Here is a 20,744-nt window from a genome sequence, read left to right as displayed (position 1 = left end):
CGGGGTTGCACTCCAGTATTAGGGCTAATATGACTCGGGAGGTTGACAGATGGTAGTGGAGATTGCTTGGAGTATTGAGGGCTATCGTCAGAGGGGTAGAGAGCAGATGTAGCAGGACAAAAGGGCTCATTTCTCTAGAGAGCTTAGAGGTGCCCCGGCTAGGGGCAGAGGTTAGTTTGGGAGGGGTCAGCCAAGTAGGCTCCCATATTCAGCACCACCACCTCCTTGAGGTGCTCCAGCGTGCCCCTATTTCAGTTCCATGCCAGAGAGTTCTGAATGCCCACCAGCCATCCAGGGTTCTTCCAGTGGGTACTCAGGCCACCAGGGTTCTTCCAGCTCCTATTTCAGCGCCATGCCAGAGAGTTCTTATCGCCCACCAGATATTCAGGTTTCTTCCAGTGGGTCTTCAGGCCATTAGGGTCAGGCTTTAGGTCAGCAGATCACTGTACCGAGGGGTTGTTTCGAGTGCGGAGATCTCAATCACATGAGGAGATACTTCCCCAAGCTTCGGGGTAAGGCAGTGCAGCAAGGTCAGCAGCCCATGATTTCAGCACCGGTTGTCCAGCCGCCCATAGGCGGAAGTCAAGCTAGTAGAGGCCGTCCTAGATGTGGAGGCTGGGCAGGGGGAGGTCAGCCAACTACTGTTCAGTTAGGCGGAGGCCATCTAGTCGGTGCCCCACCCAGATTCTATGCTTTTCCGGCCAGATCAGATGCATTGGCCTCAGATGCCATGATCACGGGTATTATTTATATCTGCAGTAGGGATTCTTCGGTGTTATTTGATCCAGGGTCTACCTATTCATATGTATCATCTCTGTTTTCTCATTTCCTAGATATTCCTCGTGAGTCCTGGGGTACTCCTGTTTATATGTCTACTCTTGTGGGCGATTCTGTGGTTGTGGATCAGATCTATCGGTCCTGTGTGGTCACATTATGTGGTTACAAGACTAGAGCGGACCTCCTATTACTTGATATGACCGACTTTGAGGTCATCCTAGGCATGGACTAGTTATCCCTATATCACTCCATCCTTGATTGTCATGCCAAGACTGTTACTTTAGCGATGCTAGAGTTGCCGAGATTGGAGTGGAAGGGTTCCTCTGTTAAAAAATCTAGTCAGGTTATCTCTTTTCTGAGTAGCGACACATGGTCGAGAAAGGTTCTTTAGCTTATCTAGCTTATGTTCGGGACACCACGGCAGAGTCTCCGATGATTGATTCAGTGCCAGTAGTCCGGGAATTTGCCAATGTGTTACCTTCTGACCTTCCAGGCATGCCATCGGATCGTGATATTGATTTCTGTATTAATTTTGCTCCAAGTACCCAGCCTATATCTATCCCACCGTACTGTATGGATCCGAATGAGCTGAAAGAGTTGAAGGAGAAACTTGAGGAGTTGTTAGCAAAGGGGTTTGTGAGACCAAGTGTATCACCTTGGGGTGTACCAGTGTTATTTGTGAAGAAGAAATATGGGACTATGCGGATGTGCATTGATTACCGCCAGTTGAACAAAGTTACCATCAAGAACAAGTACCTGTTGTTGTGCATTGATGATTTGTTTAACCAGTTGCAGAGTGTTAGGGTGTTCTCTGAGATCGACTTGAGGTTCGGGTATCATCAGTTGAAGATTCGGGACTTAGATGTCTCGAAGACTACTTTCCATACTAGATATAGCCATTATGAGTTTCTGGTGATGTCCTTCGGCTTGACTAATACCCCAGCGACGTTCATGGATTTGATGAACAAAGTGTTAAACCTTATATTGATTCCTTTGTTATTGTCTTCATTGATGACATCTTGATTTACTTATGTAGCCTGGGGGAGCATGAGCAGCACTTGAGAGTGGTGCTTCAGACATTCCGGGAACAAAAGTTATATGCTAAGTTCTCCAAGTGTGAGTTTTGGCTAAAGTCGGTAGCATTCTTGGGACATGTTGTATCAGGAGAGGATATTAAGGTGGATCCCAAGAAGATTGAGGCAGTTCAGAGTTGGCCACGTCCCATTTTAGTGACTGAATTAGGAGTTTCCTAGGGTTAGAGGTTATTATCACCGGTTTGTGCAGGGCTTTTCATCTATTGCAACACCTTTGACTAGATTGACCTAGAACAGTGCTCCATTCCGTTGGTCTGATGATTGCAAGGCGAGCTTTCAGAAGCTCAAGAAAGCTTTGACTACAGCACCAGTTCTAGTGTTGCAGAGAGTATGGGTAGCTTGGCATTCATTTTGGCAGAGGGAAGGCCACTAGCTTTGGACATTCAGTCCTTGGCTAACAGACTTGTGAGGTTGGATATTTCAGAGCCCAGCCGAGTTCTTGCATGTGTTGTTGACTAGTCTTTACTATTGGGGTAGATCAAGGCTCGACAGTTTGATGATCCGCACTTGGCAGTTCTTAGAGAGACGGTACTACAAGGTAGTGCCAAGGAGGTTTCTATTGGCGAGTATGGTGTTCTACGACTCCAGGGTCGTCTATGTGTTCCTAATGTCAATGGTTTGAGGGAGAGGGTTCTAGAGGAGGCACACAGTTCTTGGTATTCTATTCATCCAGGTGCTACGAAGATGTATCGTGACCTGAGACAACATTATTGGTGGCGGTGGATGAAGAAAGACATAGTGAAGTATGTAGCTAGGTGTCTAAATTTCCAGCAGGTCAAGTATGAGCCCCAGAGTCTAGGTGGCCTACTTCAGCAGATGACTATACCTGATGGAAATGGGAGCACATCACTATGGACTTCGTAGTTGGGTCACCACGGACCTTGCAGAAGTTTGATGTAGTATGGGTCATTATCGATAGGTTGACCAAGTCGGCACACTTCATTCTGGTTGTGACTACCTACACTTCAGAGAAGATAGCCCCGATTTATATTCGGGAGATAGTTCAGTTGCACAGTGTGCTTGTTTCCATCATATCATATAGAGGACCTCAATTCACTTCACATTTCTGGAGAGCCGTACAGAGTGAGTTGGGGACCCGCGTAGAGCTTAGCACAACATTTCATCCGCAGACCGATGGGCAACTGGAACGGATAGTTCAGATCCTGGAGGACATGCCTAAAGCATGTGTGATTGACTTTGGAGGGTAGTGGGATCAGTTCTTGCCCTTGACTGAGTTTCCTTACAACAAAATTTATCAGACCAATATCGAGATGGCTCCATTTGAGGCTTTATATGATTGGTGATGTCGTTCTCCCATCGGGTGGTTTGAGCCTGACGAGGCTAGGTTATATGGTACTGATCTGGTGAAGGATGCTTTGGAAAAGGTAAAGTTCATTCAAGAGCGACTTCGCATAGTACAGTCCAGACAGAAGAGTTACGCGGATCAGAAGGCGTGTGATGTATCATTTATGGTAGGCGAGAAGGTTCTATTGAAAGTCTCGCCGATGAAGGGGATTATGAGATTCAGAAAGAAGGGGAAGTTAAGCCCAAGGTTTATAGGTCCATTTGAGGTGTTGAGGCGAGTTGGGGAGATTGCTTATGAGCTTGCTTTACCTCCTAGCCTATCAGGAGTTCATCCAGTTTTTCACGTGTCTATGCTTCAGAGATATCACGCCGACATGTCACATGTGTTAGATTTTAGCACTATTCAGCTAGATGAGATATTGGGTTATGAGGAGGAGCCAGTTTCCATTGTTGCTAGACAGGATCGCCAGTTGAGATCCAAGAGTATTTCTGCGGTAAAGGTCCAGTGGAGGGGCCAACCAGTTGAGGAGGCGACCTGGGAGTCCGAGGAGTACGTGCGGAGCAGATATCCACACTTATTCACCACTTCAGGTATAAATCTATGGTGGAGACTACAACGACTCGACCGGTTGTTTTGCTTTCTAGAACTCTGTTCCCCTAAAGGAGACTTCCCGTACTTGCTTTTACTTATTTATGACTTGTGGGGATGGTTGGTTGGGGATTTAGAAGAGTTTGGGTTGAAATCAAAACACTTGGTTCGTTAAGGTTGGCTTAAAAGGCCAAGTTTGACTTCGGTCAACATTTTGAGTAAATGACCTCGGAATCAAGATTTGACGGTTTCAATAGGTTTGTATGATGATTTCGGAGACCGGGAGCGTTTTAACACCTAATAGTGAAAGTTGGTTCTTTGAAGGTTTTTAAAGTTCTTTAAATTTGGTTTGGGGTAGGTTTTGGGGATATCGAGGTCTAAATGGAATTTCAATATCGAGAATAGTTCCGTAATGTCATTTAAGGCTTGCACACAAACTTTAGTGTCAATCCGAGCAGCCCAAGTATGATTCGACACGTTCAGAGCGATTTGGAAACTTAAAGTTCAAAGTTTGATCCAATTTGGTTTTGGGGTGTGATTCTTGGATTTGTTGTTGTTTTACACATTTTTAAAGTTCGAGTAGGTCCTTATTATGATTTCAGACTTGTAGGTGTAGTTGGACGAGGTCCCGAGGAGCTCGAGTGTGTTTCGGACTGCCCGGAGCTAAATCTGAGAAACCAGATTTTCCAGTTTTGGTTTCCTTCTTCGCGTTCGCGAGAGGGCCATCGCGTTTGTGAAGAAGGATTTGGGACAGTGGGCAAATTTCCTTTCACATTCGTGAAGCCATGAAGGCCTAGGCCTTCGCGTTCGCGAACCCCACTCGCGTTCGCATAGGGGAAATGGGGACGGGGAGGGCCAGTGGACGTTGCTCTTCGTGTTCACGGAAGAGCTGTCACATTCGCGATGCTCAGTCAGCATAGGCCTTCACGAACGTGAGGCTTCTTCCGCGTTCGCGAAGAAGTCCGTCTTAGCTGGGCAGAAGCCTTTTTTACTTACGGTTTTTAGGCATTTTTCTCCCATTTTTCATACACTTTGGCAATTTTAGAGCTTCAAAAAGGGAGATTTCAACCTAGCTATTGAGGGTAAGTAATTTCCACCTAATGTGAGTTTAATACATAGATTATGTGTAGATATTAATTAACATGTAAATTTTTGGAATTCATGGGTTAGATGGAAAACCTAGGTTTTTGATAAAAATGAGATTTAACCACGAAATTTGTTATGGAATTTAGTAAAAATCATATATTTATGTTCTTAAAGTTATGGGTAACAACTTTCTTTGAAAATTTCCAAAATCCGAGCATGAGGGCCTGGGTGTGAATTTTAGGAATCTTGCAATTTGAGTTGGGTTATCACTCTAATAGTGGGAATATGAACTTTTGAGCATATATTGATTAGTTTATGTAATGTTTGACTAGTTTCGAATTGCTTGGCATCAAATTTGGAGGTTTGAGCGCATTCTTGAATTGGGAATTAGGCTTTGAGACGAGGTAAGTCTGTTTCTAACCTTGTAAGAGGGAATTAACCCCATAGGTGAATTAAATAAATGTGTGTACCTATTTGTGGGGGCTACGTATGTACGAGGTGACGAGAGTCCGTACGTAGCTACTTATGCTATTGTCCGATTCGTTTAGGACCCGTACCATGCTTTGTTTGAAATGTTTGTGCCCTTACTTGCTAATTTAATTACTTGATTCATGTTAGAATTTGATAAGAGAATTCGTAAAAGGTTAAGTTTACTTATTTGAAGAATTTATTGGAATACTTGACTGTAAATGAGAAATTTGTGTTTCCTTAAAAATAATTGCTATTTGTGGATCGGGCCGAGCGCCTCGGTAGTGAATAGATGCATCTATGGTTCGTGCCATTCGACCCTTCAGCAGTGCATAGTTTAATATTATGTTGGACTGTACTGTACAACCTCGACATAGTTTGTGCATGATAATTCTTTGGTACCCTCCATGATTGATATTGCTTAAATGTCTTGAAATGTAAACTATTAAATGAAAATACCGAATTTGGCATTTATATTTGTGAAAGAAGGACTTATATTTTCCTGCTCTTAAGCTTTCAGTATTATTCATGCAAATCCATGCTTAGTATAACATTTTAATATATTATTGTTAGCTCTAGTGAGTGTCAAGTCGACCTCTCGTCACTACTTTTTTGAAGTTAGATTGTATACTTACCGGGTACATATTATTTATGTACTCATACTATGCTTCTGTACTTAATTGTACAGGATCTGAGGCTAGTGCATCTGGTTACCCGCCCGGCACGCATACTTGATCTAGGTTCGAGATTTCACAGTGAGCTGCCCCCTTCCGCCGTTTAGCAGCATGTTGGAGTTTCTCTTTTGCTTGTATCTATCTATTCTATTTCAGGCAGTAGGATGGCCATCTTTTGTACATTCTACTAGCTGCTCACATACTTGTGACACTAGATCTTGACACACATTGATAGACTTACAATTTTTGAATTGTATTTCTACAATTATGATTTCCCGTAGTTTGTTTCCGTTTTTGATTGCTTTAAAAATCCGTAATTTATCAAATGTTTAAAATTTAAGGAAAGATTAGTTTTAGAAACACTTAATAAAAATGGAAAATCTTTAAGTTGTTCATTGTTGGCTTGTATAACAACGGTGTTGGACGCCATCACGGCCTGAGATGGAGTTGGGTCGTGACAGTCACGTTCCAATTGCTAGGCAATTTGACTCCATCTTGATTTTCCAGATCGTATGATCCCTTACTGGTGACAGTCGAAACCCAGTAGGGGCCTTCCCACGTAGGACCTAGCTTTCCAGCATTGATTTCTCGAGTGTTCTGAGTTACTTTCTTCAAAACCAAGTCTCCTACTTTAAATAGCATATATTGGCCCTTCAGTTATAGTATCATTCCATCCTTTGCTTCTGAGCCACCATCCTCACGTGTGTCATGTCCCTGCATTCATCGAGCAGTTCCAGCTTTACCAGCAATGCCTCATTATTTTCTTCTTCATCTGTTCAGAAAAACCGTAAGGTTGGTTCTCCTACTTCCACTAGGATCAAATCTTCTGCACCGTATACGAGTGAGAAAGGTGTCTCCCCCGTGCTTGACTTTCCTGTCGTTTGGTATGCCCATAACACTCCCATTAACTCTTGAGGCCACTTGTATTTAGCTACTTCAAACCTCTTTTTGAGGTTTTGAATGATCACCTTATTGGTCAATTTCGCCTGCCCATAAGAACTCGGATGGTATGGTGAGGATGTAATCCTTTTAATTTTCTGGTCTTCAAGAAATTTTATGTCTTTGGAGCCTATGAACTGTGGTCTGTTATCACAGATAATCTCCTTCGGTATTCCTAACTAGCAAATTATGTTTTCCCATAGGAATTCGACCACTTTTCGCTCACCGATCTTTCGATAAGGACTTGCTTTAACCCATTTAGTGAAGTAATCGGTTAAAATTAAAATGAATCTTACCTTTCTAGTACCCGATGGCAGCGACCCAACTATATCTATCTCCCATTTTATGAATGACCATGGGATAGCACTGAATGCAAGAGTTACACCGGTTAGTGCACCAATTGTGCATGGCGTTGACACTTGCCGCATTTCTAAACGAATGCCTTTATATCATGTTCCATCTGAGGCCAGTAGTATCCTGCCCTAACCAACTTTAGCACCAACAAATCTGCACCTTAATAGTTCCCTCAAATTCCTTCATGGACCTCTCTCATCATGTAGTCTGCCTCCGAGGCTCCTGAACATCGGGCCAACGAGCCTTGGAATGATTTTCTATATAATTGTCCACCCAAGAGGCTATAGCGATCCACTTAGGTGCCTACTGCTCAGGACGCCTTGGGGTCTTCAGGCAACTTGCCATGAGAAAGATAATCGATGAACTCATTCCTCCAATCCTAGACCAGGTTAGCTATTTTACTTCATAATAGCCATCTACATCAAGTATCGAATGCATAAGTTGAACGACAGTACTAGAGTCGGATCTTTTTATTTTCGTGGACAACCCCAAATTGGCCAATGCATCTGCTTCTACGTTTTCTTCTCTCTGGATGTGTGTGATTGAACACTCCTTGAATAGTGCAAGCAAAGTTTGAACTTTAATCACGTACTATTGCATGTGTTCCTCCTTCGCATCGAAAATCCCATGGACTTGGTTTACCACCAGTTGGGAATCACCTTTGATTTCTATGACCCTAGAGCCAAGTCCCTAAGCCAGTTCAAGTCCTGCAACCAAAGCCTCATACTCGACTTCATTGTTAGTTAATGGAACAATTTTTATGGCCTGCCTCAGGGTCTCCCTGAAGGCGTGATTAGGACCACCCCTGACCCTTTCACATTGAAGGCTTCATCCGTGAATAAGGTCCAAACGCTTGATGTTATTTCTGACACCAGTACCGCTTCTATAGCAGCCAGGGGTAATAACTCGGTACTAAAATTGGCGATTAAGTTGGCCAAGACTTGTGATTTGATTGCAGTCCTAAGCTTGTATTCAATATCGAACTCACTAATTTATACTGCTCATTTGGCCAATCGGCCTGACAATTCAGGCTTGTGAAGAACACTCCGCAAAGGGAAGGTTGTCTCAACGACTATCTGATGGCATTAAAAATAAGGTCTAAGCTTTTGAGAGGTGACTACGAGAGCTAAGGCCAGTTTTTTGAGGTACGAATAACAAGTCTCTGCTCATAACAAAACTTTTCTAGCATAATAGACAAGAAATTACGTACCTTCGTCCTCCCGAACTAGAACGACAATTATTGCTACCTCCGAGACTACTAAGTATATTGGCAGTTGTTCACCTTCCCCCTGTTTTGATAATAATGAGGGGCTTGATAGATAACATTTTAGGTCTTTCAATGCCTACTGATATTCCAGAGTCCATTCAAAATTGTTCTTCTTCTTCAGAAGTGATGACATTTTTTCGAGGACCGTGTGATGAACCTGCTTAATGTGGTCAATCTTCCGGTTAGAATATGTACTTCTTTTACGCTTGTCAGCTGGTCTGGAATGTCCTTGATGGCTTTGATCTTATCGATATTTACCTCGATCCCTATTTGTGAAACCAGGAAACCCAAGAACTTACTGGAGCCAACCCCGAATGCGCATTTTTCTGAGTTGAGCTTCATTTTGTGTTTCCTCAAGATATTAAAGGTTTCTTGAAGGTGCTTTAAATGATCACCATCATTCAAAGACTTGAACAATATGTCATATATATACACTTCTATTGTTTTACTTATTTCCTTCTCGAACATCTTATTCAGGAGCCTTTAATAGGTAGCTCCAGCATTTTTAAGCCCGAAGGGCATCACATTATAATAATATGTGCCGAAGTTTGTTATGAATGAAGATTTTTCCTGATCCTCCGGGTTCATCCTGATTTGATTGTACCCCGAATAGACATCGAGGAAACACATTAACTCGTGCCCGGCCGTTGCAAAAATCATTTGATCAATATTTGACAATGGGAACTAGTCTTTAGGGCATTCCTTATTCAAGTCTTTATAATCTACGCACATTCGAAACTTGTTATTCTTTTTCAGAACTACAACTACATTAGATAACCATTCGGGATACTTCAGCTCTCGGATTGAACCGATGTCAAGAAGTTGAGTTACCTCTTCCTTAACAAACCTATTTCTGACCTCGGCTATCAGGTGTTTCTTTTGCCTTACTAGAGTGACGCTCTGGTCCAGGCTTAGTTTGTGCATGACCACTCTAGCGGGATACCTGTCATATCCGATGCGACTATACAAAGCAGTCAAAGTTAGCTTTAAGGAAATTAATAAATCCTTACCTGAGCTCGGGATTGAGCCATGTTCCCAAGTAAAACTTCCTCTCCAAGAATTCCTCGAATAGAGCCACTTGTTCGAGCTCTTCTGTTGTGGATTTGGTCGCGTTTGTCTCTTTTGGTACCCAAAAGTATCTTGGCACCTAGTGGTATTCCGAAAAATCCTCGCCCTTATCATCTTCACATTGCATGGGAGCAGGCACTGGTTCCTGTAATTACTATTTGCCAGGCTCATTTCCTTTACTGCAAGAAATAACACTACATTTATTTCTTTTGTTGCTGGTTGATCTCCTCTTATTTGTTTGATTCCCTCCGGGGTTGGGAATTTCAACAGTTGGTGATATATTGATGGTACGACCTTCATCTCATGTAACCACGGACTACTAAGAATTATGTAGTAGCCATGTCACCGTCCACCACTTCAAATAAGGTGGTCTTCGTGGCCCATTCGTCGTTCGTGGGCCAATTTTGAAGGTCGTTTTGCGGTCAACTATGCCATCGCATAAGCGTTTTGAGGGCTGCACATCCGTCGCAGAACCAACATGAGAAAAATTCGAAGGAAGATACTGTGGTGCATTATGCGACGGCATAACTGATCTGCGGACCGCAGATCTATCGCAGACTGGACCAGGATAACGCAGTTTTGGAGGTTCACTTTGCGGGCCATAGACCTAATCTGCGGTGCACTCTGTGACCGCAGAGTTGACTTTGGAGGTTCCATTTTCTGATTTTATAAACCGATCCTATTTTTATAAAACAACCTTAGGGTTTGTTTTAGAAGGTTCAAACTGCTATTTAGAGATAGGAGAGTGCTCTAGAGTGAGAGAAGGAACCCTTAAGTTATTTGTTCATCAATCCTTGCTCAAGTCTGGGAGAATTCATAAGGAAACCTTGCTAGTTGTCTTCTAAAGAAGTAAAGTTCTCGCCATAGCTTTCCATATCAAAGTTGGGGTAAAAGATGGGTAATGGGGAGTGTGATTTATGCATGCATGTACCATCAAGGTTTATGGGAAGGTTTTTGATCTCAAATAGGTAAACATTGTGTTGTGAGATGAATGAATCCAGCATAGGAGAACCTTGAAATCATAGTGCACACCAAGTGCTTGATAAAATGTTTAAATGAACTGAATCCACGAATATCCTCCTAATTATGGTTCAATTTTGTTATGTCTCCAAATAGATTGAAGTTGCTAGAATTTCCAGAACATTGTAGTAATTTAAGGAAAGCTCAAGCGAGGTATGTTGGCTAAACTTCTCTCTTAGAATTGAATTCCACGATATTATCATAAGTCTCAAGTATAATGGGCCAATCTCTTATTTCTCACGTCCTGAGTTATTCATTATATATTTGACTATTCTGAATAATCTTTGTGTTGAAAGATATATGTTCGAAATGTATACCGAATGCTCTTATCATAATACGTTATCCTTCAGGAATATGTTCAAAGTATGGGTTGTGTATTAAAATGTTATGACCTCGAGTCGTGTTTCAAATGAAAGTTATTATGCCAAATTGTGGAAGAAAACTCAATGTGCTTAAGACACTTAATTGCTCATATGTTTACTTAAAGTTGTGCTTAGAAATGCCTTGTTGTTGATAATCCATGATGATATTTTAAAGTGAAAGAGGTGGGCATGAAATATGAAATATGGCGGACGTGCCAAGAATAATATTACATTTGTGGCCACTAGTGCCAATGAAATAAAAAGACGTGTAAAAGATTATGAAATAAACTGAAAAACTTTATATAATGAACATTTTGGGAGTATCATTAGTCACCAAGGAAGGGTAGGTTGAAATAACCTAACCCTGAAACTACACGTACCGGTGTAGGAGTGATTGTAGGTTAAATGCCCAAATAATTGTGTGGAGAATATTCCCCTTAATTGGGATGAGACTGATTTGTTGAGTTTGTTTTCCCTTATTTTGGATGAGAGGATTACTAGTGGAATTTGATGTCGATCCTCACAATATTGTGGTGAGACGGCCTAGTCAAATGGGTCAAGATCGGACGCCATGCCGTGCACATAGTAGTGATTGTGATTTTGATTGGATGTCTTTGGGTGAGAGGGCCTAGCCAATCAAGCCGTGATCGAACTCCATGCTAAAGTCACGGTGCTATATCGGTACTAAAGATCTCCCAACCTAAAATAATAAAATTTACTTGAAAACTTATCTTTCTCCTAACTTGATGCTTTGATATTGTTTGAGGCTTCTATTGATGCTATGATTGTTTCTCCTTGTATTTTTACTCGTTCTATTGAGAGGGTGTTTAGTCTTACATACTAGTACTATTCCATATGTACTAACGTCCCTTTTGCTGGGAGAGCTACATCTTTAAGGGATGCATGTGGTTTCACAGGAAGCGGCAGTGATCAGTAATAGCGGTACACCCTCTTCCCAGCTAACTTGGTGAGCCCCACTTCATTTTGGGGTCGTGTATCTTTTGTTCCTTATGTATTATGTTTTGAGGTATAGCCGAGGCCTTGTCACCGGTACTATTATAATACTCCTTTGTTTCTGTTAGAAGCTCCATAAACATAGTATGGGTGTTTCATTGGTATTGGGAAAGTCAAACTAGAATGTTCTATTTGTACCACAGGTACCACTTCTAAACTATGAATGTATAATGTAATATTTTGGAGACTTATAAATGACGTGACTAATGGTAATGAATTGGTGTTGTTCACATGATCTTCTCATTGTCTAATTGATGAAATGTATCATCTCTTTATTCATGGGTAAGTCCGGGTAGAAGGCATTATATAGGCTTGCTTGACTGGGTTATGTCGGTTGAGCGTCGGTCCACTCCCCGAGGTCGGGGCATGACAGGGTCAACCAAAACACGTTTAATCTTGAAATCTAGAACATTAAGAGAAATTACCAGGGCGTCGTTATGTGGCAAAAGAAGTCTGTTAACGTCTTCCTCTGTAAAATGATGTCGTCTTCAACGACTTCTTGGGGTTTCTTGTTATGGGTCACCGATACCATTGTTTTCTTTGCCACCAAGAAGGTTACACCATTGATTTCATTCCCTCCGAAAATCATGTCGGTAGTCAACCGATGAGGGTCTTGCCATATATTTAAGGGTTCTGCATTGTCCCAGCTATAGCCATAATTGTTCTTGGCTCACCGCTTAAGAACACTCTAAGATGGCCATTCTTCAACAACGTTGCTACCTCCTCGGGCAGATACCGGCAGTCCTCAGTTCTATGGCCGTAAGTCCTATGATATTTGCACCACAAATTGGGATCCCTTAGGCTGATCGGATCTGATTGGCTTCGAGAATCGTGCTTATTTGATATTCCTTATTGCCGATACCAGCTCCATTACGCTGATGTTAAATTATAATCTGATAACGTGGGATAAGTGGAATCTCAGGTCCCCGGCACTTCTTTTCTTGTAACGATCTATTTTTCCGGCCACGGTCAATTCTTCGTTCAGGAGCGAACCTATCCAGGGACCAGAACCCTTTGTTGGCGCGTCTTTCGACTCTATCATAAGGGAGGAAGCGGCCTTCATAAGACTGCCGGTCTGCATCAAAATCATCTTTCAACTTATCTCGGTCCCATCCCCTGGTTGATGTCGAGAATCCAAGTTGATCATATTTTATCCTTATCATTAATTCATATCGGTCAAAATTGACCTCTCCCCAGGGGTATTGTTATCAACTCTTCGAGCAGTCTGATTTGTAGGAACGTCGGGGCAAGGGGGCTCTTCTGTTTGCATTGTTTGAAGCGCCCAACAATGCTTGCTTCAATTCCGTTATGACCTGGTCCTGCCTTGAGAGATAGCCCATGATGGCCTTCTGTTGCTCTCTCAAGATCCTTACTGTTTCCACAATGTGTTCATCTTCTGCGTCATCGAAAGTTGGCTCCCGCATATGTCGTGGGTACTATAAACCACGGACCAGGGTTGCCTCGTCCCACTCGTTACGAGTATTACTAATTGAATCCTCGTGTTGAGGTAGGTCCTCCTGTCCCTTAACGTTGTGTGCGACATTGACATCGTTAGCTGCTATTTTCAGTTTCTGCTAAGAAACAAAGAATCAAACAAGTTAGTAATAAGCACATGGATCAACCCAATTACACAACTGTCTAGGCCCCACGGTGGGCGCCAAACTGTTTACTAGTAAAATGGTACAGTTGAATGTGTTACGTGGTTTATATACAAGCGAACTAATTTGATCCAAAAATGATAAATAGATTAGATTAAAAATAAGACTTAGCATTAAAATAAAAAAAATGGTAGGACTGGCTCCGGGAATGATATCTCCGAGGATAGAAGTAAGAGCAATATAAAACAGAAAGTAAAGTTATTTTATTTATCTTGAGAATAGAATGTAGCATAAGCTTTGCCAAAGATTTCGTGTCCAACAATGGCTGTTGAACCTACTATTTATAGCTAGACCTAGGAAAACAAGATCCTAGGATTGAGCCCCTCTTAAATTACAATAAAGGGGGTCATTGATGAATATGTAAAGGTATGCTATAAATATAAATATTCTCTGAAGCGGATGTCCATTTAATGACAGGAAATATTCCTCATTAAATGCCTCTCGATGACAAACATTCGATCCGCTCACATTGATTGTGCTCCCTTCGTGTCCATCGGATACCAATGGCAGTTGTTTTTGGTACTGGTTGTTACTCAGTTTATCTTCTGCCTGTCTTCGATTTCACGTGTCGCACTATCATTCAACCATTTAATATAAGCCAATTTTACCCTATAGAGTTAATTTTTCTTTTCAAGTGCCTCTTTTTTTTCCTTCAGAAATATATAGATTTAAACACTCCAAAAAATAGTAGTCGACAAATATATATTTTTCGAATGTAGGTGTTGTATATTTTTGACAATGTTCAATTAATTTCGATCGACTAGTCAATTTTAAAATTTTTTATTTTTCTTCTCTTCTTTTGGCAAGGTGTTTGTCAAATGCTTCTTTAACAATTAGACATACTCATTACTACTGAGTTTGCTCGTGTTTCACGCGATTATAAATGGTTTCATTAAATTTTACGAATTGTTCTTTTCTTAATACTACACATTACTAATCAAAGAGTACATATTTTGCAAAAACTTAAAAAATCTTATTTTTTTTCTTTCAAAAATAATGTAAGCTTACAAGTTACAAGTTTATAACTTCAACAAAGATAATGAGATGGAAAAATCTTGTGTCATATTATTTAAATCTGCATATATTCAACTTATATACTACTCACGAGAAACACACAGGGACAAGTTTTTATCTATATACTACTCACGAGAAACACACAGGGACAAGTTTTTATCTTTTACAATTAGTTTGCTAAACCTAATATGTCTTTCTCTTACTCTAGGTTAGCTCATGTAAATAATCATTTATAGATTGATAAGACGATACTCCAGATAAAGTTTGGAAGATTCATAATTTTTTCCTTGAAAATATGTGATGCCTATGGGTGTTTTTGGTATGGGGGAAAATATTTTTCAACCTTTTTATGTTTGGTTGGTTTAAATATTTTGAAAAATATTTTCCTCGTAAATTCATTTTCCTTGTCAAAATATTTTCCAAAACTATATTTCAACATTCTTCACCCTATTCTCCACTGTCACCCCTATATCCACCCACCCACCCTCTGCCCCCACCCCATTCCCAACCCTCACCCCCTAACATCGTCACGTCACTCCAGTCCCTAGACGCAGACGTACCACCCTCCCTCGTCCTTACTCATTTTATCTCATATAGTGCTTGTCTAAATTATATATTTTCCAAAAATATTTTTTGCTACCTAAATAAATATCAAAAAATAAGTAAGAGAACCACTTATTTTCCGTCGTACCAAACACACCCTATATTCAATATTTTTTAATTTGTAAGATGTGGATAACCCGAGTATTTTTGTCGAGGGAAAGGGAGATAGTTTTTCCATCATCAAGAACTTATCCCCGCTCTCTCGCCCCAAGTATTCTAAGCATCTTTCAGGGATTAAGAATGTGTTTGGTATGACGAAAAATATTTTTCGGAAAATATTCTTTCCACTTTTCACTGTTTGGTTGTACAAAATAGTTTGAAAAATATTTTCCTAGATATCACATTTTCCTGAAATTGGAGAAAAATGACTTCCCTATAAAAAGTTAGGAAAACTTTTTCCAAAAACTCCACCGACCCTCACATCTCACACCAACCCCCTCCCCTTATCTCCCCTACCCCACCTCTCCCACCCTCTTCTCTCCAATTTTTTTTTTAGATTTAAGTTTTTTTCCTTTTCCGTCACCACCCACTATGCTATTACCCCCCTCCCCCTGATCGAAGCCAACCCTGCATTACTATTGAGTAGCGAGAGAGATCGAAGCAGCTTTTACCCGATTAAGATCGGGATCGATTTCCACAGGGAGCTAGAAGTTGGAGTCGGATGTCTATCTAAAGTGGAGTTGTGTATTTGCTCTTAATTGCGCTTCTAAACATTTTGGATTTTGTTTTACTTCTAATTGTATAGAACTACAATGATCAATTAAATTAAAATAAGATAGGATTAAACTATTGCGAGTTGTTCAAACGATTAAAATGCACTAGGGTAGTGACTTTCGCCTAGGTGGTCAATTGACGGGTACTTGAGTCTAAGATATGATTGTCACATTTGGGGAGTATGATATAACCATTGCACGATTCTACTCACTCTACATCTCTCGGTAGTTCGAGTGAATTTGCCCGAATTGACTTTCTCAAGACCAATTAGGTATGCAAATTTGTACAAACAATCAAGGTTCAAGTTGGGTATTAACGCCCCAATTCCTTGTTGGACCAATTTCAGAGACTTAGACTCTCTTTCTCAAGAAGAGCCAAAGTCAACTAAACACAAACTAGTGTTTGCAACCACTAATTCAGCAATTAAACATGAAATTAGTCCAAATATCAAATACTCATAGACAATCAAGCATCAAAACATAAGACCCATCAATTACCCACACTAGGGTTGAGCTACAACCCTAGATTATGGGTCTAGCTACTCATAATTAGAGAAGAACACAAAGAAATAGATGAAGAAAAACTCATATTAATTAATTGCTAAATTAAACTTGAAGATTCAATGTTGAAATGAAGCTAAAATTACTCAAAATAGCTAAAATATTTGAAGTCATGAGCGCAACCAGTGTACAAAACTATCTGATGACCTAAAAATGGAAAAAGAAGCTATTTATACTAAGCTGAAAAATATGGACAAAAATACCCCGCGAGGTTAGTGCGTACCGCACAAAATCACGTGCGGCCGCACTAGAGCTCTGGACTTGAATAAGCGACTCTCTGAACTTGGGCAATGCGGACCACACAGAATCGAGTGCGGCCGCGGTGGCCTCCAGTGCGGTCGGCATGAAATGGAGCGCGGACCGCATTAGGCTTCAAACTTGGAACTGGCAACTCTCTGAACCTTCTCTCTACGGACTGCACTAAATTGAGTGCGGCCGCATTGATCCCAGTGCGTACCGCACAAAACCTCGTGCATCCACATTGCCTTTTTTGCCTGAATAGCAGCCTCTCTGAACCTCACTTGTGCGGACCGCACAGAATGGTGAGTGGCCGCACTGGCCCTGTTTTCCCTGAGCTTGTATTGTCTTGGTACTTGTGCAAGTTTCACTCCTTTTTGAGCTGATCTTTGACATCTTGTCACCTTGTTGATCAAACCTGCAATCAAGCACAACTTGTGAGCCTTTTGGGACTATTTGTACACATTTCTAATCAAAACTTAAGCATGAAGGAGTATAAAATGTATCAAAATCCCTAGTTATCACTCCTCTGCTAGGGTGAACCTCCCGTAAGGCGGGGACAAAACCTCTTGATATGACCCAAATCTCCACACTCAAAGCAACCTCTACCGGCCACTGGCAATGGGGACTGAAGGGAGCCCCGAGCACCGGGATACCCACTAGAAGAACCAGGCATAGATAAACCCTGAAACCCCCCCCCCCCCCAATTTTTTCCCCATTTCTTGTGTTTTCATTTTTAAGTTTACATGTTCGAAATTTACGAGTTCCAAAGTTATGAGTTCGAAGGTTTATGTGTTTGGAAGTTTGCGGGTTTAGAAATTACAAAATTTTTCGGTTCGAAAGTTTACTGGTTCGGAAGTTTATGCAATTTGTGGGATCGAACAGTTGTTACTTCGAAAGTTTATGAGTTCATGTTTATTGTATCTAAATTATTTATGAATACTCTTGAGAAGTTATTTTTCTTAATTTGCTACCAAACACGGAAAAATGAGGAAACCACGGAAAATATTTTCTGTTATACCAAACACACCCTAAGAGACGGTTTTTTTTAATGATACTTTGTTGGCAAAATACATAGTTTATCCATCCACCTTGCATCCAAATCCCTGTTACATGCCTATTGACCACGGCTTTAACTTTACACACCAAACATTTCAAATGTGTGTCAATTACACACTACTTTTGACCAGCCTCTCGGACATTTGAAACACGACCAATGCGGCACGTTAAAAGTTATTTTCTGCCTCACCTGACAAATTACAACGGCTAATTACTGGAATTGGCCCCATTTTCCTAACCCTAACGCTCATTTCTTCATCTTCTTCTTATTAAAATCAACCATTTTTATCTTCTTCATATTAAAAGGAACCAATTTCAGAAAAACCCAACCCCCATCTTCACATTCCACATCTAATATTCAAGCTCGTTATATTTGTTCTATAAGTGCAATACATAAAGTAAGATAATTATTCTTCTATCAATTCTCGTATTAGGGTTCATATTGAATGGAGAATTCGGGTCCATTTTGTCGATGTGGAGATGCAGCTGAACTAGTAATTTCATGGAGTACAGACAACCCTGGTCATCGATTCTATGATTGTAAAAATTACGAGGTAACCTTAGATTGTTATAATCGTTATTTCAAAACTTTATAAGCTTCATTTCAAAATGTATGGATTTGCAAAAAGATAAGAAAATTGGGTATAAGTATTTCGCATGGTTTGATTCCCCGACTAACGAACACTTAAATCTAGTGATTTTAGGTCTACTTAAGAAGAAGAAGCGGTTTGAAGGGCATTTGCAAGAATCCAGAAAACAGAGGAATTGGAGGAGACTTTTTTTCTTCTTCTGATTTTAGGATTAATCATCATTAAGGCCATTGTATTTGGTAGTTCTGAGCACTACTATATAGTGTAATGATATTCCCATGTATCGGGTATTCATGTATTTGGCTAATTAAAGAGTTGTTGTCTATGAGGGTTATCCCCTATTTTATTAGAGATATATTCAAGCTCTTGTGTTATATTCCTATTTAGCTCATTGAAGTTGTTGGTCTTCTCTTGTGTTATGTTCCTATTTAGCTTTGGTAACCAAACATGGTAATGCAGCTTTTGTATAATCAAATATACCAGTATAAAAAGAAGACTTAAATATACTTCATTCCACAAAATAAGTGTTCATTAGTATACACCAAAACGGATTAGCAATACTTTACAAAATATAGCACTTGGTTGTCCATAGCAACACTTTACAAAACATAATACATTGTTATCCATAGCAATACTTAACAAAATATAAAGCTTAAACTACAACCAAAGTCTTCATTTTTTTAGTTTCTTCATTGATTGAGATGATGAACTAGATTGACTAAGATTGTGTTGTGATGTTGCAGCTCTTTGAAGTTGTCTTGTGCTTATGGCTATTTTGCCCATCCACCTCAAGTCGACACTTCTTGGTTAGTAAGCACATTCCTCCCCTGAAGCTATAGACCTCTTAGTCTTAGTTCCGGTGATAATGACCCTTGGATTTTGTCCTCCACTCTGCCAAAGTACAGTATACTTAGTTACAACATTACATTCAATAGAAGGAAGATACACTAATTATAACTTTATTTAGCTCACTTATAGTAAAAAAAGTGAACCCATTCCTTGCTTGGAACAACCCAATTCCACTACCTCTACCTCTTCCAACCCCTCTACCAGTTGCAGAAACTCCTCTACCAATTGCTGATTGTGAACTAGATGTTGCAGTAGTACTAGTTCCTCTTCCTCTTCCTCTACCCCTTCCAACAACATATGAAGGTGTACCAGTTGGTACAGCATTTTCAATAGTAGTTTTTTTACTAGGGCATCCCCTCTTGTTGTGTCCACACACACCACAGAGGGAACAAGTCATCTCCATACCTCTCCTTGAAAGCTTCTCAGATTTTAAATGTTTGGTTTCTTCTCTTTTCCTATTTTTTTTGTCTGCCAGACATCTTTCTAATAGGGGGAGGTTCAATAGGGGGTGGCCTGAAGATGGCCACTGTTTCATACAAGGCACAAGCTGGATAAATGTTGAATAAGCCTTCAAGTAAGTGGACTTACGATACCAATATGTAATATGGTGAATAGGTTCCATGTCCTTGAAATGCATGCTAGCAATTGAAAGACAACATGGGATACCTTTTAACTGTCAAGCTCTGCAACTACATGTCATATTTACTAAGGATACCACATGCTTGTACTTAGGATTTTCAATCTTATAGCATGTTTCACCATTCCATCTTGGAGTACACTTCATAGACTTTGCCAAATTATCCTGGTAAACCTTCATTGCAATTGGGGAGATATCACATATCCATGTCTCACATAACTCCCTCATCTTACCTATCCTAATCATCAGCTTAATTCTGATTTCCTCTACATTGTGATGATTGTCTTATGTCTCTCAGCCAGAATCCAAGCATTTAAAGTCTCACACATATTATTGTTAATAATATCACACTTCCTATCACAATTAAATAAGCTCTGCACCAGGTTTCTTTTCTATAGTGGAGTAAGCTTTCACATATGCCATCCCCAAGCTTGTCTAGCATATCAAGTTGGTCATTCAATTCTGCAATAATAGAAGCTCTTGCATATCTCCAGAAAGTATTTCTCCTCTCCAATCCTCTCCACTCTTTTGACCAATTTGCAAGGATGTGCCTAGCACACAGTGTTCACACTCAAGCAACAATCCCTTACATCATTAATTAAACCCTAAAGCATTCAAAAAGACAATAGTTACTGAAGCAGAACAATTATTGTTAAATACTAAATAAGCCTAGTGACTGAAGCAGAACAGTGCTTCTGCATATCAGTGCTTCTGAAAATAGTTACTAAAGAAAAATATTACCTTCTGCGTATCATACATAATTGTAAGGTCTTTACCATCTTCTAATCCCAAATCTTCACTCAAAC

At 40.4% G+C, this 20,744-nt stretch overlaps 1 protein-coding gene across 1 annotated transcript; it reads left to right on the top strand.

Moving 5' to 3' along the window:
• The first annotated feature begins 3,376 nt into the window (after window positions 1-3,376).
• LOC138873098 (uncharacterized) lies at window positions 3,377-19,283 on the top strand. The gene is made up of 2 exons (XM_070151535.1): window positions 3,377-3,726; window positions 19,196-19,283. Exons 1-2 carry the CDS (start codon window positions 3,377-3,379, stop codon window positions 19,281-19,283), a joined length of 438 nt encoding a protein of 145 aa, XP_070007636.1.
• The last annotated feature ends 1,461 nt before the right edge of the window (window positions 19,284-20,744 follow it).

The sequence above is a fragment of the Nicotiana sylvestris genome, chromosome 7, assembly GCF_000393655.2.
Source record: "Nicotiana sylvestris chromosome 7, ASM39365v2, whole genome shotgun sequence".
In the NCBI taxonomy this organism is placed as follows: domain Eukaryota; kingdom Viridiplantae; phylum Streptophyta; class Magnoliopsida; order Solanales; family Solanaceae; genus Nicotiana; species Nicotiana sylvestris.
Note: the sequence above shows the minus strand (reverse complement) of the source record. Positions and strands in the feature narration are given on the sequence as shown.